Source organism: Oenanthe melanoleuca, chromosome 2 (assembly GCF_029582105.1).
Source record: "Oenanthe melanoleuca isolate GR-GAL-2019-014 chromosome 2, OMel1.0, whole genome shotgun sequence".
Lineage (NCBI taxonomy): Eukaryota > Metazoa > Chordata > Aves > Passeriformes > Muscicapidae > Oenanthe > Oenanthe melanoleuca.
Window position 1 is genome coordinate 110,720,931 of NC_079335.1, and position 24,324 is coordinate 110,745,254.

General features: G+C 39.8%; 1 protein-coding gene across 4 annotated transcripts in view; it reads left to right on the top strand.

Moving 5' to 3' along the window:
- Positions 1–14,247: 14,247 nt before the first annotated feature.
- Positions 14,248–24,324, top strand: part of TOP2B (DNA topoisomerase II beta) — a 60,396-nt gene continuing 50,319 nt past the window's right edge. For 2 of the 4 annotated variants that reach the window (XM_056486004.1, XM_056486005.1), the window contains exon 1: positions 14,278–14,641. In XM_056486004.1, coding sequence (XP_056341979.1) covers positions 14,576–14,641 — 66 coding nt within the window. In that variant the 5' untranslated portion in view covers positions 14,278–14,575. Of the gene's footprint in view, positions 14,642–24,324 lie in introns of all 4 variants that reach the window. The other 2 variants (XM_056486002.1, XM_056486003.1) reach the window with 2 other exon arrangements.

A 24,324-nucleotide genomic window follows, 5' to 3' on the forward strand; every position in this document is an offset into this window, starting at 1 on the left:
TACAGTTTTACATAAATACTATACTACCCAGTTAATGCTTGCAAACTAATTTTGTGGTGCATGGTTTCCAACAGAACTATGTGGGAGCCTGTGCACAGAATTCCTCCTTTCAAACAAGTGTTTGCTATACTGTTGTCTGTCTAGAGTTGATTGTCCAGCTGTTGATTTCTTCATATCCTGTTTTGACACTGAATGCTTAGTAATTTTCTACAACCCAGGAAGTTGCTGGGAAGATGTATCCTTAAAACATATGAAGGAAGCCCCTTCTAGGCTGTATAGAAAGAAAGAAGAGGTACAAAGCGCAGGTTTGCAGGAACCAAACAATCTTCAGTGTAAATTATATAACTTACAATGAGTAGTAAGTAGTGAAAATTATCTTGTCTGATCCTATATGAAAATCTGTCTCCTTAATTCATATGTTATCCTTGGAAGATTTTTCACATATAGTAGGTTGGATTTAAGATACAATCCTTATTATGTGCAACATCAGGAAATGTAGAACACTAAAAATAAAGTATGTTTGTCTCCATAGTGCGGTGGAATGAAAACAGATGGCAGGCAGCACATATGGCTGCCAGAAGCTGGGAACACCCATTTGCAGAGTTCTTGCAGCTCTAAACAAAACAAGCCAAAACAAAGGAACTCCAAGAGGGGCAGAGTTTGTTCCAGGCAGATATCAGGATATCCGTCCTCTTCTCCACACCTGCACTCCTCATTTCTTTCCCTTTGGTTGCTCAGGCTAGAAATGCTAATTAAGAAATAATGAACCTCCTTAGCATTTGTCTAAACTTAACATTTTTTAAGTATAGGTATTATTTAAAATAAATCTCTAATTTCCGTTGGAGATTCAAACCTCTGGGTTTGGACAAAATTTGAAGTTTTGCAAGTGTTGTCCAATTCAACAACATAAAAAATGTGTCAATATTGAAGGGACTTCTGTATCTCAGCTTTATATCATATGGATTGTTGAGAAGGAAATTGCAGGCAGGTGCCTTCCTTGAACACAGTTGCTGGAATAGACTTGGGTCCTTTTTATACTTCGAATATTTTGAGGTAATTTATTCCGCATTATTGGTAGTAGTTCAGCTTATCTGGTGCTGGTTTGAAGGTTCTTTGTGGGGTACTACTGTTGCAAGCAGTGCTTTATGCTTTGCACCTTATGACCTCTCTAAACATTAATCACTGATGTAATGTATATTATGTGTACCTATATGATCACTGGTCATATAGTTGTCAACATGAGCAGAAGGTAAGAGTAATAGCAGTAATATCTGGGACAATTTGGGGTTTTTTATGCTGATCTTGGATATTTAATCCAAGCAAAAGGAGTGCACAGTGAAAAAAAAGTCTTTAGTAGATTGAAACAGTTCCTTCTTTACTGAAATTTTAATTTTAGAAGCAGAATTTTGAGACCTCCCAGCCTATATTATGGAACTTAGGAATGACCAATTAATAGATCAAAGTCAAATACATGTATTTTAGGTGTACAGGTATTATGGAATATGTAAAGGCTTAAATGTGACTTTGAATAAGACAACAATGATTTTCTCCATTGTTTAGATTTTTGTTCTTATTCTTGGCCTTGGGGGCTTTTTTTAATGGTAAGCTTTGTAATTAGGCTTTAGCTTTGTTTATGATTAGCCTGTTTCAGTTTCTGCATCTTTTTTCTCATCTGACTTAAAATACATTTTAATTTGCTTTAATTTATGTACACAATTGCAGCTGTCGGCTAAATGCACTATGACAAAAATAAGTTTATTTATTTGGGAAAAAGAGATGAAAGGGATAGTTTAAAAAAATTCAAACTCAGCAGGAAAAAAAAAAAAAAAAAAGCAATAGTAATTAAAATTGATGATACCCAGAAACCAATAAAATTACCAGGACTTAATAAAATTTTATGGTGAAAGAAAATGTAATGGACTACATAAACTGGTGCTGGCAAAAATAGCTTCCAAAGACTGACCCTGTTTGAGACATTCTACTGTGTATTTATATTTAGGTCCTTGAAAAGTTTCAGTAGAAGAAAATTGCTGGGACTAGTGAACAGTTTTTTTTTTTTTTTTTCAAATCTGTCTGAGATTTAAGGAATATCTTGGTTTAAATATTCTTTATTTTTACAAGTTTAAGCTATAGAAATAATTTAAAAATTAAGATCAGGATCCCACTTATGATAATTCCTTCCTTTGTTCCAGTGAATAATCTGGATCTTTGATTTTTGAAAAAGTGTGTTTAGTGACATTTAACCAAGAGCTTTAGGTCCACATTACCTGTAAGGGTGTGAGATTTCAGTGTGGCATTGAGCACCTGCTTAGATTTGAAGGACTGAGTCTCCCATTAGAGGTCTTACAGACTGGGGGAAAGATGATTTCACTATGCATTTTGATGGTGATGTTTCAGTGTATGTTCTATTAACTTGATCCCTTTATTACATAATGCTGAGTGTTATTTCATATCCTTGGAACTTCAGTAATATAGTGTATTATCCTTGAAGTCCCAGGGGAACGTATTTTCCCCACTGAAAATCATCAGCTAACAATCAAGAGGAAATGCTGGACTTACTTTAGATAAGCAGTTTGGATAAAAATGTGCAGACTCCCCTGTGGAACAGTCATAAGGAAACCAGCTGACGTAAGAGAATGAAGACATCCAAGAGCACTGTTTAAGCAAACTTGAACTAAAGTAGGTGGAGCAGTTGGTCACAGTCTCTTAGAGCAAGTGGAAACAGCAGTGAAGTACAGAATGGAAGGAGAGCCTCGCTTCTCACCTCTGCGTTGTTACCACTGTGAAGAGAAGGATGGAAGGTAATGGAATGTGTGTGTGTCCATTCTTGTATTAAATCAGAAATCAAAATAACATAGTTAGGCTGCAGCAGCTTTCACTTTTAGCCAAAGTGCCAGGAAAATGTATGGTATATTAAGAAAAGCGAAGTTCACTACTTGCAAAAGGGGTGTAAAACTTTATTGGCCAAAAAGGAAGTGCCTGGTTTTGGACTGCATTAAGAATTGTGGAGCTGTTCTGTTTTGTTTTAGTATGAAGCATGCCCAAAACTGGTTTTGATTTGTGTTTTCTTTTGTTAGGTTGTGTAGGTTGGAGTTTCTGCCTGAGTATGCTAACTGATTTCCATTATGTTGGCAATAATGGTTTAAAAGAAAATAGTCCACTTCCCCACCCCCCCAAAAAAATCCCTAAAACATTCAAAATAAAAAATAAACACCCCCACTAAGGATGTAGGAACACAAACAGGAAGTGTTAGAGGCTGCAGTTTAATTTTAATGCTAGAGGATGGAAAAAGGTTAAGATCAACGGTGATTTATTAATGTCAAATTTGCATCATTTGGGGAGTTGTTTAGAAAATCTAATTATTTCCTTTTTTTTAATAAACGAAATATTTTTGAAAGGAATTTTTATCATCATGGAGCCTTTCAAAACAGAACCTTAGGAAGTTCTTGCCCAAGTGTCAGTAGTATGCATGATCTGTCTTTTTATGTTGTCTTAGCCCCTGACAACATTATTAGTCATATCATTTCTTCCTCTACTCTTCAAAGTCTGTCTTTGATAATGGTATTTTAAAAATATAAATCCATTTGATTTTTTTTTTAGTAAGGGTGAAGCCCCTGAGTTCATATTCAGTGCAATAGACATTGTAATTTTTCTTAACTATGCGCTGTAACTATATACTCTGCATCTTCATTTTGTAGTTTATGTCACATTTTAAGACTTGCTAGTAATTCATATTACAGTAGCTTATAGATGAAAAAAAATATTACTGAGTGACAGAAAGATATGAAGAAATGGGCTTTCAACCAGACACAACATCAGAATAACTGAGCACACAGAATCTTACATGCAGAAACAAAATCTGTGATAGGATGAAGACTGAGAAATGCTTACCAGAATACCTTTTCTACTATTGATTTATTTCACATACAGGACTGATTACCAATTGTGAGGAAATTCAACCTTTTTTTAAGTAAGTATTCAGTGAAAATACAAAGTCCATCTGTGAAAAGAGCATGGAGGCAACATGTATGCCAGTAGAAGAGTGGCTGGAAAATTTTGGACATGAAAACAATGAAATAATGTATAATTAATTTGTAAAGAACATGAGATTTACTGGCGTGTGATAACCAATTCAGTGGAGATCAATTAGAACCTATTCTGTTCCAAGGATTTAACGTTAAATGCATAACTGGGGAATATTTTATTGGAAAAGTATGGAAGGGACACTCCAATCATGTAGTGTTACTTGTGGGTGGAGCAGGAGTAACTATGAGCAGAACTGGTCAGTGGATTTTGCATTTGATACAAATGAGAATGAGAAAACCAGGACTAGCATTACATATTAGCATTACCTTTATTAGTGGTGAGATGGAGGGATTCTACAGTGAAGCATAAGCAGATGCTTTGTCCATCTTTTGGAAGATTCCTTTGTTTAACGTGTGATATCAGCGGTCTCCTGGGATAACCCTCACTGTTGTCTTCACTCTTAAAAGCCCTTCCAAATTTCCCTTTTTCTAAACTAGTGGTTTTTGTCCTTTGAAACAGTGTCTGCAGTCACAATCAAGGCAACTTCCCAGTGACTCATAGGTAAGATCTAGAGGCTTCTGCATCATCTCTGGGTTCTGTCCTTTTCTCTCTTCCCTGGCGTATCATAGGCTGGTACCCCAACCCCTTACAGCCTCCATATGTTCCCTAGTGCTAACAGCTGCTGTTCCTTTTCTGGTGGGCAGTGGGAGAAGCTGTGAAGATGACAGTAGCATGGTCTGCTGAGGGAGTTCTTTGGATGTGGTCCTTTAAATCAACCACAGTCTTCACTGTTGAAAGATTTTGTTCATCTCTTTTATCATTTTATCTCCTACCTGTTTTTTGTGTCGTGTCACTGTGTCACTGTGTCGCCCCACTCCCTGGGGCGTATTCATATGACAACTGAAGGCTAAGCCGTTATTCCAGTAGTGTGTCCCTCACTGATATCCTCCTATGTTCCCAGTTTTGTTCTGGTTCCCAGCAAGTCTACTGCCCACCAAGAGTAGTAACATAGGTAAGCTGCAAGCGTGGTAACATAGGCCTTTCCTCACATCATTGTGAGACCTGCTGTCATCCAGGAGCCAGAGAGGTGATGGAGGTGTTGTAGGGCCCTCAAAGCAGGGGAGAAGTGAAGGAGCAGCCATTTTAAGGGAAGGGTTTTAGGACCAACATTACAACCTTGTGTTTTGGTATGTTTATGCATATAGTTCAAAAAGGCAATGAGACTCCTGACCAAATTAAATAAGCAGATTTTACTTAATGGGAAAATTTTTCTCCACACCTCACAGAAACATTACAGAAGGACAACTGAAGGAATTGCCGTGGAAATTCAAAGAACTGAATGAATGACTATACATTAAGTTTGCATGCTGTGCTACAGGTATCCCTTGTAATGCAATGAATGCTGTTATATATTCAATTTAACTCCAGAGAATAACCCAAACAAGCACTGAATTGAGAAGAATATTTTTATTTCATGTCTTTTTGAAAGATCATCTATTGCTTTTTATGAATATGCGAAGACCTGTAGGAGTGGAAATGCAAAGCATTCACCCCACTAACATGCTAATTATTTGGAGGGAATTGAAAAAGTAGTTTCACCTATTTTATTTGCATGTCCCTGCTAGTCTGTTACAGAACCTGTTAAGCCACCCTGCCCGTGGCATAGTTAATAACTCTGGAGGGAGCATCAACCTTAGGGATCGTGGGATGTCCCACCGTGTACAGCATGGGAGTAGCATAGGTCAGGGGTGGGATGACAGGCACTGCAGTCTTCCTGTTTGTGAAACACAGAAAGTGATCACAAATTAGCAGGGCAGATTTAAGCAGGAGCTGGAGGGAGGCGTGGGAGTGCTGTGTTCCACATGTACACTCCTCTTTTGGGAGAATGTCTCGTACTGGGCAGCTTGGGAGTGCTGTGTGCTGCGCCTGGCTGAGGAGATGCTTGGATTTTTGGCTAAAAGCAGTCATGCTGGTTTGGTGAAGCAGCTCAGAGCTGAAGCATGTGCCGTGGGTTATGTGTGAGTGCTGCAGCTTGTGCTACGTTCCCATGGGTTGGTTAATGTTCCTGCTCTATGGCCTGTGACTGTGCTCTGTCTTTTATCAGAGAGCTGGTGTGGCTCTGGCTTTGCTGTACTTCAACAGCTATCAGGAAAGAAAACATTGTTTGCTCTGAATTCCCTTCAATTCTGCACAGCAACTCAAAACTAGTACCTTTAATTATTTGGGAGAATGGACTGTTTGATTAGAAAGCTGAGGAAGGCTGTGATTTCAGAATCAAATGTTGCAAAGAACCATACGTATGAAATTGATCTCTTAAACTTTATTTTTTTTGTGACTTCAGGTAATTTCATTGTGCTTTTAGCCTTTATGCCAATGTGCTCTTTCATCATCATTTTCCATGTCCCAGAGTCCAACATACTTTGGGAGAAATGATAGAAAATAATGAGCAATTGAAAAAAAACCAGGTTAGCAAACCAGTGGAATTCTCATGCATGAGAATTAACAAGTGACTTTTTAATAAGCTAACTGTAAGATGAAGGGTAAAAAAGGAGTTTCCATGCTTCTTATCATGAGTCACAAGAGAAATGAACTCAGCAGAAAATGTCGTGTTTCAGTAGTGTGTCCAACATGTCTCAAAGGGTACAGGAATGTAAAAGAATCTGTAATAATACATCTGTCTTTTCCCAAAGAACTAACGTTAGTACTGGTTCCAAAGTAAATGGAATTCTGACACAGTTAGTGTCAAATAGTTTTAAAACCTGCTAGAAAATACATTGATACATAAACCCCATTTTCTAATTTAAGACACATTAGAGGAAGGAAAATGTTGAATGGGATGGAAACTGATACTATATTGAAATTGCTGGGTAATGTGTATTGCCTTTTCATAAAAACCTGACAAATTCATTGCAATTATTACCTGGAAATAGAAGAATGTGAGCAGCAGTAAAAACCAAGGTAAAAGGAGCCACACTACTTTCAGATAAATTTCAAGAGTTTCAGAGCTTCCCACTCTTCAAAGGTTTTCTGCAATAAAAGCTTTCAGCAGAGGGGCATATGTGGAATAAAAAAAGCTCAGTAAAAGCCAACTAAATGAAAAGGAAGGTGAGTTGTTATTACAGTTCTATAGCATGATGGTAAAAACTTTGGCTTACTATGAGGCACAGTACAGGAAATGTATTCTCTCTAGTTGTTATCTAGGAACACAGGGTATCACTACGTTGTTCCTTGCAAAATTATTTTTAAAAATGAGGAATGTGATTATAGTATAACAGTTAACAGATTTGTTGCAAAAATAGATATGGCTGCCTTTTTTACACTTAGGTTTCTCAGTAAGATAAAACTTACAGTACCTGTTCTTTGCTTCATAGTTTGCAAGAAATGAAGTAGTATTTTAAAAGAACTTCATGGATGAAAAACATTTTTCTTTACTGTTCTGGAAGTTAAATCCACAGTAGATTTCAAAAAGAAATGTATAAAATAACGAGGACTACAGCGTCCATATTGTTTAGGTTAAAACCCCCCACAGGTATATGTATATCAAAGCAATTTAATTTTAACATATCTTGTAGATTAAAACCTTTTTTCTAGAACATTAAATTGATTTCACAAATTACTAAAGTACATATATTCAAAGTCATTCAAAAAACTATTTTCCTTCTTCACAGGTGACAGCCAGGAGTCCTAAATCAAAGAAAGAAATGCTGTGATCAGGCTGCTGCTTTCTGAGGTGTTTAGAAATGGAAAGATGCTTTTGGAAACCTTGCTGGACTGAAGAATTAGACTGAAATTCCCAGACTCCAATAAAAATATAGCATAGCAAAGTGCTGGCTAAATGAAGCCTAAGCAGTCAGACACGTTGTCCTGGCCATTACTGAAAGCTGTTGGTACTGTGATTTCTGCTACTTCTACCAGCAGTGGCTGCAGTCATAGTGAGCAAGAGGCATAAAAGAACCACTGATCTGGATGATTTTACTTCATCTGAAAACTGAGGTAATGTGTTCTTACATTTCTCTAAGAAAAACATGAGTGCACTAAGGAGCATGAAGAATCTACAGGGCTGATTGGAGCAATGTAAGGTACATGGTGGAAAGAGAATATAAGCAGCGTTAGTTGGGTAAAAATAGAACAGGAGACCATAACCTAAACATAAAATCATATTTGATGTGTTGCATTTGGTGCTTTATTTACACATTCTCCTAATGAATGCAGCAAGACTAAAATGCTAAGCAGAAACACCACTATTGAAAAAAATGGAGGACAGCTGCTGGGAGAGAAACATTCAAGACCCAGAAGTACCAATGCATTAAAGGATCTAAAGGGATAACAAATGTTTTTTTATTAATTTCTGATCATCTTTGCTTATAATAATATTGCCTAAGGAAAATAGAAGAGTGCATGAAGCAGCTAGCAGTGACCATTTTAAAATACTGCTTGCCCAATCATCCATGCTGTTGAATTACACAACTCCTACTGAAATAAATAGGAACTGCTGCTGCCAAGCCTTGTTATAAATGAGACCACCTGAGAAATTGTTGAATAGCTGATCTGTAACAAGTAGTTGTAAGGGAGTTTTAAATTCAGATAATGCTTATGGTGAAGTGGGTGGCTGAGTCTTGTGTACATTTTACCTGTTTAGCTATACCCTTTATAAATTTTTTTTAAGTTAAAGTGTACATCTTATTTTTGTAATTACTTTCTCAAAGACTTCTGAAAAATTAATTCTCAAAAGCCTTAGAATAGTCTGCTGACGTAGGTAATCTGAAACAATGCATTAAAGCAAAGATAATTATTTGTAAACAGGTTACTGGAAAGAGTAACAACTTAAATCAGCTAGAAAAGAATAGTCACAAAGCAGTATTATTTTATAAACTTCCTTTTCCAAACTGCCTTGTAATTGTCAGAAGAACATGGTGAGCGCATTCCCTGTGCTGTGGGCTATAAAAGAGTGATTCAAATTTTAGGCCATCTAGTACTAAATCAAAACCACCATAATCTAGTAATTCAAAGCACTAAGTCAGTATAAACTGAAGCTTCCAGTACAAATTTACTGTAAGGGAATCTCCATTAATTTGTTGGATAGCTACATGTAAACTTTCTGTCTGTGGTTCTGTGCCTGATTGAACTTTTCATAATTACCTCTGACTTTTCTTTTTGTTACTACTTGTCTTCCCCACTTTTTGTGCTCAGGTGTATTGTTAGCTGATGTCCTCATGGTGCCTACCCTGTCCTCTTTCAGAACGATGTTGACAGGTCATCCACCCAACTCTTTTGTTGCTCTTTGCCTCAGATATTCATTTGTTCGAGTATTCCAGAACTTGTGGCCTCCTTCTCTTTTTGCCTTTGACCTCAGCATATACTATGTGGGTGCACTGGCCACACTTTAATGACATGCTCTGCCTCAGTGGAGATTGAGCCATCTGCCTCTCTTAGGTCTTTTTTGAGACTTTTCCCTTCTTTGGTTGCCTCAAGAACCACACAGCTCCCTTCTGAAAATGGGAATGCAAAAGCACACCCTGTCCTAGCCGTCATTGATTCTAGTCACAACTGGTGATACAAAGAATCTGTGCAGAAAAACTTGTCCTTTCTGTTTCCTCATCACACTAAGTCAAAACATTACGTGTCAGAGGTGGTTGAATTTTAGCTCAAGAGAGCAAAGTACCATCTCTTTAGATATTTCCCAGAATAGTGGACTTCTCTGCTGTCTACATACTCATCACTTTCCCCCATGATTCAACGTATCTACACATGCCTTGTATAGAAACAACTCCTTCACCTTCCTGTCATTCCAGGAATGAGTAGACATGACCTTCTGCTATTACAAAGCAGTCTTGATACTTACTCAAAATCTATCATGGATTTCTGTCTGGGAAACTGTAGAAATACACTGGAAATTGTACCTTCAGTGAGCAAGGAGAGTCTTGCTGGGTACAAATAAATTGCTGCTCACATTTTCTTGCCCAAACAAGCTGTTTGCATTCTCCACAGTGATTAACAATGCCATAATGCAGCTGATGATTCCCAGCCTCCAAATCACAGCAATCTCCTCTCAGCTCAGTATAACTACTGTGATGGCCACTGCTATCTCATGTATGTTCAGCACAGACCTGAAAATATATCATCTTCCACATTCTGTGCTTTTTCCATTGTTTTTGTCCCCCCAGGCATTTGCATCTTTTCTGACTGCCACTGACTCTTCTGAAAGACTCAGATGGTAGTAGCATGGGTAGTAATTCAATTCTATTCATGTTGAGAATTTCTCCCAGTACAGCCAGCTCAGCTCCCCCTGCTTTACCTCTACATGCAACTTCCCTTTCTGCGTGTGGTCACTGCACAAGAGAGCTTTTTCCTATGGAATTTTGATACAAATACATTTAATTTCTATGACCAGCCTCTGCTAATCGAACAAAGAGGTTTGAGATACAATTGTGTAAGAACACATGACCTGGCTAAATTTATATTGTTAGGTGATCCAGCCATGGGAAGACTTTTCTTGAATACTTTGGAACCATCACCTGAAGCTCATTCACAATCAGTACAAGTATGTTGGTCACTCTCATATTGTACTGCCACAACCCTACTCAATAATTTGGACAACTATTTCAAAATTACACTAATGTATTATAATGAAGTTTAAAAATGCAGTAGAATATGGAAATTAGTTCATTGTGAGTGTAAATATTTAATATTAAAATATGCAATGTTTGTTTATACCTCATTACAACCACGTACAATGTGGAATGTATAATGTAATGGGCATCTACTTAGTTTCAAAAATATTTTACCACAAAATTACACTTTTTCCTGTGTAGTTTGCAGAAAAAGGAGAGCTGTTATCGGTCATTTAAGCAAGTGCTTGTATCTGAGTACGTTCACAGATTAGATAAATGTACATAGTTTCACAAATAGTCATGTTTTAGGCCCTTTAAATCTGAGTCCAGAAAAGCCACATAGAAGGAAAAGGTTTTATTAGATAGTAAGTAAACTAGAAGCAGCAAATAACTTAGAACAGATGGGAAGTTTGTACATACCAAGTATAGAAATACTTAAAGACCATACATACAGCTGTCTTACTGCTAAAATGATTGAACACAAAGTAGTATTACAATAAATATTTTGCTTACTAAAAGCAGTAGTGAAACTGGTTTAAGTAGATCATTGTTTTGAAAGCCTGTAGAGTACTTCTGTTTATGTTATGGTCTACTACTATGAGGACAAGTAAATCTCCAATGAATTGAAATAGGACTTTGTGTGTACTATCTCAAGGGCATTATTAATTTAAAATGTCACACAGTAAGTGTGAAGTATTTGACATGAACTGGTATGCATGATTTAGGCAAGTTGCATCTAGTAAAGTAATTCCACTCCTATCAAAATGTTATGGCACTTGAATTTGATTCATGCTCAAATCTGCTTCTATGTTTGTTTTAACAGGGATCTCTTTAAATGTGATGAGCAATCTCATTTCACAGCTTCACCTCTGCAGTTCACAGAAGCAGCTGCTTTTAGTCTCGTGAGAACTTTGTCCCACAATCCTACACAACTAGTAATTGTCATTGTGCAACCACTCAGCAACCACTCAGCATACACATAGAAGTATTAGAGATAAAACCAACATCAACAATAAGCCAGTAACATGCTGTGCAGCTAGTATAGGATGAGAATTAAATAAAACCCAACCTGGATGAAGTAATTTCAAAGACTAAGGAAAATGCTTGGGGGGAGCTCCAGCATTTCCTCATAAATCTGCTCCAGCGTGACACAGACTGAACATGTCTCACCATGCATGTTCAAAGATCAGTAACTGCCAAGAAGAAACTCCCTCTGTCTCTCTCTAATATAAATGGAATTGGCTGCCTTCAAGGTAGATTGCTATCTTCTACTTGGCTCACTTTGCAAAAGGCATGCTTCCCACACTAAGGACAGCCTATTTGCTAAACAGCTGGAGCTAATGAGAGCATAGTACACTGATGTTTGGAACTTGCTCTGTTTCTGCTGAATACAGTAATGGTCCTCTACCAATGCAAAAAGCTTTGAACAGATGCACTCCTTCTGTTTTCTCTGATCCTCACAATATTGATTGCAGCAGTACATGATTCATTTTAGTGGGTTCAACATATGAATTTGAGATTTTGGGGGGAAAAATATCAACATGGTTCTAATCAGCAAGCTCAAAATTCTGAAGCACTAGGCAAAACCCTGCAAGTGTTATCTTCTGGTTCTGCAAAAGCACTCTTTATCTTGCCAAAAGTAGAGGAAAGCACAGCCTACAGCTCAGAGGTACATACAGCTGGCAATAAAAGTACAGATAACTTACTGTCCCTTCTAGGCAGATGCCATTATTTTCCATAATCCTTGTGCAGCACTTAGATATTAGTTTAATAGCTTCCTTAGAAACTGGTAGAGTAAAATTATGCTAAATAAGCAATATTTACTAGAGATTCTTCTGATCCTTCCCTTGAGGCGTAATTGAGCATTACAACTGACTCCTCAAAAGTGACTGCTCCATTTCCAATCCCTTTACTCCTTAGGAAAAGCATTTTGCAAAAGGAAAAAACCTTTAAATTATTACTCTTCCTTTGAAACGATTCAGTGATTTGTCTACTAGCTCAGATGCAGTGTTCCTACTAATCCCTCCTTTTGAGACTTTACATTCTTAATAATTCAAGGAGTGTAACAGGCTGGACTAGGTAGGTCCTTTGCATTTCACACAGCAGAATGAAAATTACTAACTGAGAAGTTGCTTGTGCTGAAGCATTTTTCTAAGCTTGTCAAAAAATCTAGTTATAATATATCATGGTTTTATATATATATAAAGTATATATATACTTTTGGTGCAAAGTATCTAAAACTGTATGGATTTTTTGTGCTGATATCTAAAATTACATGAATTTTGGGCTTTGTACAAGCACCAGTTAGACCTAGGAAGTAGATGTTAAGTTTTTTGGCCACACCGTTTTTTCCAAAACGGCGAATCTGGTTGTAGTAGACAGGGTTGTGTACTGTGTACAGAACGGGGTGCTGTGCTTTGCAATGCTATATGAGGACTTCACAGAGTGATGCTGAAATGCAGGATAAAGATGTATGAGCTGTCCGAGTTAAAGAACTCCTCGGGCCGGTCCCCAGAGCCCAGAAGAGGGCAGTGAATTGTAGACACTTTCCTGCCTGGAGCCCGGGAGTTCCACCGTGCTGGAGGTCGCAGCGGTGACGCTTGCACGGATCGTTAAGGACTGGCGGAAAGGGAGCAGCTGCCCGCCGTACCCCGAACACCTGTCCCACCGACCGCATCACCTCCTGCCGCGCATCGCGGCATCATCCACCTGGAACACCAGGGAAACGGGACAGCCGTGCTCTGCCAGTCCCCGAACCAATTCCCCTATGTGGTCACGGGGAAGCAAGGTGTCTCCCTGCCCGCCGTCGCATTCCCGGCAGGCGAACGCTGCTTCGCCGCGATCCCCAACCCTTTCGCGATCCAGCCTCCCTATCCCTATCCCTATCCCTATCCCTATCCCTATCCCTATCCCTATCCCTATCCCTATCCCTATCCCTATCCCTATCCCTATCCCTATCCCTATCCCTATCCCTATCCCTATCCCTATCCCATCCCGATCCAACCGCTCCTCCTCCCTTCCCGCCTCCCTTCGCACCGCCCCCCGCTCGCGCGGCAGCGCCCCCGTGCGGGCCGTTCGCGCCCTGTTGCCACCCTCAGTGACGTCACTCGCGGCCTCTCCTTCTGGCTTCTCGGATTGGCCGGCGCCCCGCGCAGCCTTCCCGCCTCCGGCGCGCGATTGGCGGGCCGGGCCGTGATTGGCGGGCAGAAGGCGGGGGGGAGCGGAGGCCCGGGCCGGCTGCGTGGGGAGCAGCGGCCGCGGCGCGGACGCCGAGCGGGGCCGGCGCGGTTATTTATTGTCTACGCGCGGTGTCCCGGCGGCGGCAGCGGTTCGGGGGCCGTGCGGGGAGAGGAGGGGCAGGAGGCGACGGCGGGCGAGCGGCGCTGGGCACCGGGACGCAGGGTGGAAAGAGGAGGGGAAGAAGGAGGGGGCCGGGCCAGCTCGGGGTGTGCGTGTGTGCGGGGGGCGCGGAGCGGAGAGGGGGGATCTGCGCGGGAACGCGCGCGCGCGCGAGGGGCGGGAAGGGAGGGAGGGAGTGAACGAGGGAGGGAGGGGACGAGGGAGGAGGGAGGGAGGGAGGGGGAGATTTTTTTATTATTAATCTGTTTTCCGGGCCTTTGTGGCTGCGGGGGGGACGGCCCGGGGGTGAGGAGGAGGGCGGGAGGCAGCAGCGCTACGGCGGCGATAGCGGCGGCGGCTGTTGTTGCCGCCGCGGAGCGCAGGGACCGGCCCGTCCCTTTAAACTAGCGAGAGCCGCAGGCCCGGCCGGGCCCTCCGTCCCCGCCCGCGGAAGGAAGGGGCGCTTTGTGCGCGCCGCTCGGAGCCGCGGCTGAGGCGCGCAGGGCGCGGGGCGGCCCCAGCGCGGTGTCCGTGTCGGTGCCGGCCCTCCCGGCCGCCTCCGAGCGCCCTCGCCTCGGCTGAGGAGAGACGGGCACAAAATGGCAAAGTCGGGAGGAGGAGGAGGAGGCGGCGGCGGCGGCGGCAGCGGGGGACTGACTTGGGTGGTGAGTTGTGGAGCTGCGTTTCGTTGTTCGTGGGTTTTGCTACTCGCGTTTTATTGTTATTATTACGATTATTTCTATTTGCGTCCCTTGCGTGTGCGTAAGGAGCGCGGGCCGGCTTTGAAAGGAGGGAGGGAGCTGAGGGAAGGAGCTGAGGGCTGGCGTGGAAAGCGGAGCGCTGTGGAGCAGCGCTCGGTGGAGGGCTCCGGGGTCGGAGGGGGAAACCTGGGCTTGGGATTGGTGTTACACGGGGGAGCTTTAATCCCTGTGGGGGTTTCTCGGGGTGCTGGGAGCCCCAGGGAGGAGGTCAGTCTGTGAGCAAACAGGTGGGAAGCTCCTGGGGGAGCGGTGGGTCATCAGGGCTGTGTGAAGCCGCTGTCCTCCCAAGCGAGATATGGTCTGCCTGTCGTCCCGCCAGAGCTGCAGCTATTGCCTCTTGTTCCGAGAGCAAAGCCTTCGCGGGCTAGATGAGGGTCTCTGTGTTGGTCCCATTTTCTTCTCCAGCTCTGTGAAAGGACAATACCTGAAGTTCCCAAGTTTCAGGGACAGGAAGCAGGAGCTGTGTGCTTGCTATTCCATCTTGGCATCCAGCATCATCCTCTTCCAAAAGTTGTAACTCTATAACAGACCCAAGAAGGAGGTGTTTTACTGCCTTTCGTGGATTGGTGGAAGTGTTGAGATTACAGAGGGTGCTGGTGGTAGTTGACTCTAGAATTGGTGAATCCCTTTGAGCTTCCTGATAGTCCTTTGAGAGTACAAGTCCTGGCTCCCAGTGCAGTGGTCCTCGGTAGGAAGAGTGGATGCTCTCAGGTTTTGGTGAGACCTGAGAGGGAGGAGGAGCAAAGGTGACCTGAAGGGGTCTGGTTCAGCCAATCGGTGACTCCCCTGCCTTTCTCTTGCTCAGCATAGAGGAGGAACTTCTTTAATGTTTAAGCAGAAGACACTAGATCTTCATGGATAGATGGTGAGGTATCTTTAATCAGACATATGTGCTTTACAGAGGTGGGAACTTTTAACAAGTCCTGTTAAGCAGAATAGTAGCAAAAGAAATGTTATTGGAGTGAACAAATCCTACGTGTTCTGATGGTGGACTGTTTCCGTGGCTCTAATTACTGCATTCTATGTTGGTAATTCTCTTTAAGAAGCTGGCAGCATAGAAAGGTATATTAAAAAATGTGCAAGCTTCTGGGTGTGCCACTTGAGACAGTTTAGACATGGAAACATGTCTAAGTTGAGAAGCCAAAATAATTCTCCTTTTTTCCACAATACTTTGCAATCTTTATCAAATGTGTTCTTTGGATGGCTCTTCAGAATTAAGATTATACCATCTAGGTTCAACCAAGTAATTGAAAGTTTTACAGCTCATACAGAAAACAACAGAATGAAGTGTGAAAATTACTGAATAGGCATTTTTATTGAAACATGTTCTTAAATGTAATGAGGTTGAAATTATGGTGAGTCAACAGTTTCCTACAACTGGAAATGATCAAACTTTTCATTCTCTAAAAGCAGTAAAAGTTAAAAGTGTTTCAGTCAACTCAGAGTAGGTGGAGGGTAATAATCAGATTTTAGTTAAAACTGTGTTCATTTATTTTTTCAGAAAACAGTGGGACATTCTTTCTTCCTCTCATGTGCATTTTATATGGTGAAGGTAGGAATTCTGAGCCAGCTCCTAAAACCAGACCTGTTCCATGTCAGCTGCAGAACACTGGCATACAAAAGAACAATATTGTTGTAGCACTGAGTTGGATGGGCCCATAGCCAGTGTGCCAGGCTGAAAAAAATGTTGGTTTTGGTGGTGGCTCATTTGTAGATGATCATATGCTGTCCTTAAGGAGGGTGAGAGATAGGGAATAGTTTGAGCTGTCTGGCTTTAATCTGCTTGCCATATATCTGCTGGATGTGCAAGCACTTGCAGTTTGGTATTAGGTCGTTTTGAAACCACCTTGATTTCTCTAGAATTCTTGCTAGTGTGTTGAAACCACTAGGATGCTTCTCTGTCTGAGTAATGTATTCTCTGTAGTTTGTGGTTTCTTAATAAGACCACGAGTTAAACAATTGAAGGGTAACTGCAGAAAGCCTGGCCCTAAAGATGAGGAAACATTCAAAACTTGGTGGGATGTTAATGTATGTTTCAAACTAGCAGGTCCTGTACATAACCTAGTTGCTCACATTTTAGTGAAGAGTTGTGTGTGTAACTTCAGCTTTGGGTGTGATTCAAAGAACATGCTTGTAGGTAGGAAAGAATTACATGCAGTTGTGAAAAAGGAAAGGTACTTCCTAGAGAATTTACCCTAGAGTGAATTTTGAGACATCATACGAGCATCAGGTGATACCTACTTTTCCTTTTAAAAGAAAGAGGAATTAAGTGTTTATGGAAACAAACAGCAAGTCATCTCTGTTTTTGGCTATAACAGGACTTGAGGAAATATAACTAGTTGGGCACAATTACCAGTGATGGGAACACATCACTTCTATCAATAGAGTATAATAATTGAAAGCTTTTATTGGGAAAATAATTTGGCATTATTTAACTGAAGACAACCTCTGATTTATAAAATGTACTTGCTTGGTTTTTTAATAGCTTTTTTTTTTTTCTTGGTCTGGTTGATGATTTTCTGAAATCAACATGCATCTCTGCACTCTAATAGTTGGCAGAAGGTGGAGTTTTGGCTTAGTGATATAAATTATTTTGGTGGGTGATCTCCAAGTGTCACTAACAAACGTGGTAAGTTGTATTAAGGGTTAGTTACAAAAGCGTGGATTTGTAACTGGGAGAGTTTTCATTGGTGAAATGTAATGGCATTTTCTGATACTAGAAAAACTTACTGTGAACAAAAGAAATAATTCTTCAGCCTCAGTGTGTGTTTAGGAACTACAGAAAATTAATTGTAATGGCACAGTAATAGCACTTCATTTTTTAAAATACATATTCCTTTTATAGTGAAGATGAAGTCATTGCAAGTAACACTTTGAAGTGCATTGGTTCTGATACAATGGTAATGCCCACAAAAGTGAGTATTTCAAACAAGCAACATTTAAGCATTTCTGTCAGTGTTTTCAAGACTTTTTCCTCAACCCCAAGAGCTATTCATATAGCCTGATAAGTAGAAAGTGAGACTACTGATAATAATTTAGGACTTTGAACACTACTTCCACTTTCCTGTCCTTGGTGAAAGGGACAGGTTCTGGCTCTAGGAAATTCTAACTTAAAGTGAATATATGATGAGTGTTCATGTGACTTCTCTTTTAAAAAAATATCATGAATATCTGCTCCTTATATGGAGTGGAATGGAAATAATGTATATGATTAGTAGATGGAAATATTGCATATATTTGGGTTGTATTTGTTTGAATAAATACAGTAGCTGTATATTGGTAAATGAAAAGAACCAACCTTTCAAATAACCTAAAAACAGATATAAGTGTCTTTCAGAAGATTCAGTTTACCTTAAAAATAGCTTTTAATGTAGTGCTGTCATTTATTAAAATATGAAGAGTGTATGTAATTGATAAGATAGTTGGCTCAATATATATATTTTAAAGCACCAACAAATTAAACCTCCCAGCCCTGTTAAAGGGACCTTGTCTTTCTTTTATTGTTTCATTTGAAATCAGATATTTTTAACTTTATTAAAGGAGTAACTTTCAGTTTGATTTGGCTTTTAATATGTTCTGAGAGGGTTAAAACAAGTCTTCCTCTTGAATAATATCTGATAAATTCTGGTGACGTGCCATAATTCACTGGTTAAGGCTTCTGGACTGGGCAGTTTTTAACTTTATGGGTAGGTTTTCTGCATCTGAAATCCGAACTCTGCTGGCCCAAGGGTCTGCCCATCCTGCTGCTCTGAGCTTTGGCTGTTCCTCTGATTTGGGAGCAGGGGCTTTTGGATGGAGCAGCACAGGAGTTCCCTCCTGACAGTGTTGGGCAATGACAGCGTGCCCAAGAGTTGCATTGTGTTTCTGCTCCATCACAGGTCTGTTTCTATAAGCTATGAGGGTCCTGCCTGCCTGAAGTACAAACACTTGGCAGATATGGTCAGTAATATGACCAAATCCTAATGAAATCTTCTGTTTTTAGAAATAAGCATGCTAGAGTGTCGTAGAGTTGAACCAAGGGTAACTAGCCCTTTATCCTTTTTACTGCTGTTCTTTACTATGCTGTTAATTTCCAAGGAGGAGTAGGTGGTTGGAGTTCCTTTAGACCTCTTTTGTTGTCTCTCCAGACCCAGGTTAAAGCTCAGAATTAGCTTTCTGTTCTTCCCATTTCTTATCTGGATCAGGCCTTCTGTTTCTCGGCTGGCTGCAGCGGGGCTGGGCGCAGTTGTCACATATGTAACACTTGTTACATGTGCTGTTAGTTTGTTTTATCTTTCCTCTGCTAAGCTGTGGTGTCTGCAGAGCAGGCGGGGCGTGGGGAAAAGTCCTGTGTTGTTGCCAAGCCTTGTTTCAGTGCTCTTTTGCTATTATGGTGACCAGAGAACTGGGAGGTTTTATGTCCTGTGTGTCCTTAAGCCCCCTCCCCCGCCTTTTTTCACAGTTATACAATAAAAGGAAGGTCAAATGTATTAATATTAATATTTACATTTACTAAACAGGAAGTGTTTTGTAGGCTTTGGGCTATATAGTTATATCCAGCAGTTGAGGGGAACAGCATTCCCTCCTGGTCTTGTTGTATTTCTGATTCTGCTGCCCTTAAGGAAGCAGTAAAGAGATGTCATGACTCTCCTGGATATTCTAGCACCAGAGGGAAATATCTGTGGCTCAGCTGGGTGAGTCAGACACAATAGTTCTGAAGAGGGATTCCTCAGATATTTTGGTTTGCCTGCCAGAAAAAAAAAAAAAAAAAGTGGTTGCTTCTTATCCTCTATCTTCCACACCACCATTCATTAAATACTTTTGTTGTCCAGTCTTCTCCTTGTCAGAGTGCTGAATAATGCAGGATCAAAGAAGTGATAGAGGTGATATCAAGTGGAGGCTTGGTACTAGAGCAGGATCAGGGCCACATCTTTGACAGCAGCTGAGCCAATCCCACAGCTCAGAACGTGCATCTGCACCCTCTGTGTTCTGAGCTGGGAGGAAACCTTGTTCTGGCATAGGTGAAAAGGTGATGAATGCATTGGAGTGGGAACCTAAATTGTAACCAAGTCTAGGAAGTAATGTATATCTCAGAGTTTGGGAAGAATTGGTTTTAGAAGGTTTGTGGGTGATTACTTTAGGTGTTCAGTGAGGAAAGATGCACATGCCATCTGTTAATGTTTGACCTGTGAGATTTGTTGTACATTTAATTTCTAAGATGTGTATATTTAATTTCTAAGATGCCTGTGCTGTATTAAAGACTAAGTAAGAAGTTACTTTATTTGAACAGATGAAGTAACCTTTCCAAATAAAAGAACATATAAGTGGTCTAAGATGGATAGCTTAGGTCTGAAAAAATTACTGATTAAATTTAGTATTTCATTTGCATTGACTTTATTTCTCCAGAAGTAGGTTTTTATCTTGCATCTAAACTGTCTTGTGTGTCTATGCACAAAGGCAGTCTGCAAATGTGTGTTTATGTTTCAATTAATTAAAAGCAGAACATGTGATTCATAGCATAGCTGATGGATGGGAGCTATTCCATCCCTAGGAGTGAGTTTTATATATATATATAATAGATTATATATAGAATATTTAAGAATGAAAACTGTTACAAAATTTAATTTTCCTTATTTGAAACAGTCAATTTCTTGCCAGCCACCCACACTGAAAATATTATTCTGCATTAAGTAGGTGCTTTGAATGTTTTCAAAAGCAGTTTAAGAAAAAAAAAAAAAAAAAAAAAGAGTGGTTCTAAATGTGTATAACTGTGAGAAGATGTCTCTTGAAAATTGCATGCTTGGAAACATAGTAGTGTCTTCTCAAATACTTACAAGTTCCTGTGTACTGGAACACAGGTATTTTGGAAGAATGTATTTTAAGGCTAGTATTCCAGATTTAAATTCTAAATCAAGGCGTATAAAATATTATTGCATAACTTTGAAACTAAATACGAAAATTTGAAGTGTATTTTAAGTTCTAGCAATAAAAATGTGTCAAGATCAAACACCAAATATTTATTTGTGTTGCAAATATTGGAGAAAACTGTTCCTCATAAGTAAAGTGATAAACCAGCTCTTAGTAATTTTTATTCAAAAGTGTTTCCTAGCTGTTTTCTTCAGGTCTGTCAGTAATGAGTACTCAAAAATTTGGTGTGAAAAGCAGGAAAATATTCCTCCTTGACAAGTGAGCATCAGATCTGCTATTTTTAAAATTTCTGTGTGGTTGCAAATGCCTTTGCTCTTATGAACTAAGTCCTTTAAAGCTGTGTTTGGAAGTGAGTTGTTAACTTATTCTATGATATCAGCTCATCTAGTTTCATTTAATAAAGCTATTTTAATATCCTGTCTGTGTCTCAATGAAATTCCAATTTACATAGAAATACAGTTTGCCCCTGAAAGTATAGTACTACTTCTATTTTTTTTTTTTTATTTTATGAAAGTGATGAATCTGTGTATTTGTTGCACTATGCACATCTAGCAATTGTAGTGGGTTTTTTTTCAGCAAGTAAGAAAAAAGGGTGTTAGCTAAATTAGTGTAAAATCTACTTGAGCTAGAACGTGTTTGAAAGGTTCAGACCTAAATGTCAGGTCTATATTTTCCTTTGGACCTAATTAAAAAAGCTACCTTAAAGGGAAAAAAAAAAAAAAAGAAGAAAGAAAGATGTAAAAGAAGATTAAAATGCTTAATCTACTGGTATTTTCCTGATTTGTGAAGAATTGCAGTTGAGATATTAAACAGTCCTCTCATGGATCCCACATCACTTGATTTCTTCTGGTCTTTTTTAGTGAATGAGTGGGCTTAGTCTTGGGCTTCCTGTTCCTTCTTCAGACATTGGAAACTTGTGAGAAGAGCAAATGTATGAAAAGCTGGGCAAATGTCTACCTTAGTGAGGTGCCAAAAACTCACACTATCTTTCTCAATCTGTGATGTAATCTTTAAGGAGAGAGCAAGAAATAATATTTTCTTGTCATGACAAAATACAGGAGCCATAAGATAACACTGAGAAGTTATTTTCCTATAAATCAAAAGAAACTGAGATAAAGTAGAGGGGAAAAAAATTTAAAAAGCTCTTGCAACCAGATAACTTGATATGGAATGTTTTCATAAGAGCAGTTAGAATTCTGGGGTTGTCCCCTAAGCAGGGCATCTTTACTTGTGAGAAATGGATAGCATGAGCTTCTCTGGAGATATTTCCAGCTGTGTAATCCCATGGTTACACATCCTGAGTTTTTAGGGACAATGGTGTAGTAGTGTGTGAGCATTTCAGTCCCGTGTTTATTCCCCAGTTGTGTGCCGTGAGATAAAGGTACAAGAATGGCAAGGTGTCTGGGGAAAAAAAGTTAAAATAACTTTGTGTCAGTCCAGCTGATATAGAGAGTTCTGCTCCCTGAAATCATTCAGGGTCTTACTCCATGTGTCAGCACAGAGCTTTGTGTTGGTTATGGTTTTTTTCATACTCTAGTGATCCCAACTTAGTGTTTTCCACCACTGTTGTGTTACAGCATCATCATGAAAACTTTGAGGTGTCATGCCACAATCTTGGAGTAAAAGGGAGGCAAGTTGCTTGGAGGAGAGCAGTTGCAAGAAGTGAGGCAATTATTCTTTTTTGGTATTAGGTAGATCCAGAAGAGGGTTTTTCTTAAATTCTCAAATAGGAGACTGTAAAAACATTTGAGAAATTGACTGGGGACAGAGGAAGAAGTTCCATACTGGTTTGCTGATGGAGACAGAGGCAGATGGTCCAGATGCTTGAGAGAAAACAAACCTAAAGTTGTATCATGTTAACCTGCCCTTCCTGATATTAGTTAAGTAATTCAAAAAATGCCATGTAGACTTCTTTGCCAGCTGAGTGATAAACATACATGTCAGGTAACAGAAAGATGATGAAAATGCAAACCAACTTAAGAATTAATCTCAAAATATATTTGACGTTATTTTATGAGTCTTTTATATGGTACCTTTTATGGAGAGGTTGATTCTTCTGCCTGCCAAGACACAATTCTTAAAGAGCAAATCAAAGGGTAGAGTTTTGATCATCTTTAAGATTGTCAGCACTTTTAATGAACAATCCTGAAAGGCTTTTCCTAATGACTTCTGTAGGAATGTTATTGTGGGAGGATGAGTGGCTGAGGAAGAGGGGAGTTCTGGAACAGCGTTAAGGGTTTATTGACTCATTGATGCATCTGTTTTCCTCCTTGAAAATTGCTGTCAGTGTCTGGAACACCAACCCTCTGTCCCTTTCTCATGGAATTTACTACAGAATTGAGGCTAGTATTTGTAGCATTAGCGAGGCTTATAAAACATTTCAAGGCTTGTAAAGTCTCCAGAGAAGGAATAGATGTTGCATAGAAGCAGCTGAGCTATTAAACTCAAGCAATTTTTTTTCAAGGAACACTGGATTCATGTTTATTTTAATATGGCAGAAAAAATAGATTTTTAAACTAGAGAATATAAGAAAATGTAACTGTGTTGCCATAGGTTGGTTTTCCCAAATGTAGTATGGGATGTGAATATGTAGAGTTTGTTCAATGTTTGGGACAGTTTTTTTAAAAGGAAAAAAGCTCATTAATTTTTATTTACATGGTGCCTTGTGTTAAGTAAATATGTTGCTACTGCTTTTCTGTGGAAGGTTCCAGGGAGTAGACTTCTAATTGTTTCTACTGATCATATTGCATGCCTTTTTAGGCTACCCATGTATATTGAAAGTATGAAAAATCTGTGTATCACAGTCAAGGTGTTTTAGTATTTCAGTGGAAGGTAGACAGGCCAATAACATAAAGATATTAGAATTTGTTTAAATTAACATATACTGAGAGCTGTTACATTTGTGAGAGTTTAAGGATTTGCTTCTCTTGTTCAGCAGAGGATTGCTTCTCACTGAAGAGTGCAGTTGGAAAAGTAACCTCTGAATGGTATTTGGGCTCTCCTTTATTACTAATGTAGTGGGACTGGTAGTCCTGAACCTGACTAGAAAAGTCTGGGCTTGGGGTGCTCTGTAGAACAAAATCTTCATGTGTGCCAGTTAACATGAGCTCAAAAACTACCCTGTTGGGTTTGTTCTCTCCATGTGCTCTCTTGCAGCATGAACATCTTAATGTTGCCTTAGTCCTGCCCAAAGTTTTTTCTAAAGTTTGTATGTTAGTAATGAAGATAGCTCAGCAGGGAAAACATACCTTGCAGTACGATATGGGTTCAGTCTGGCCATAGAACCCAGAGCATCTGAAAGAAAATATCACAGTGCTGATGTGATACTTGACAGACAGCCTGCATGGGTTTCAATAAATTTGTTTTTCTGAAACAAAAATCTATCAGGTTGTGGGAAGTAATACTTGCAATTGGGAAATGGAAATGTGCTGGGAGTCTGGAATACATTCACAATGCTCGAACTAGTGATGCAGTAAAGCATTAGGAAAAGGCCAAGGACCTGGAAAACACTGACTTATAAAGAGGTGCAGCCAGATACTGATAACAGTCATAAGATGCCTTAAAGTAGAACATTAATAAATTGTTTTTTATGTTAGAGTATTCTTCCCTTGTTTGTCTCTGAATTTTAGCTGGAAATAAGAGATTCTTAGAAGATTAATCTGTTACCAGATCATCCATGG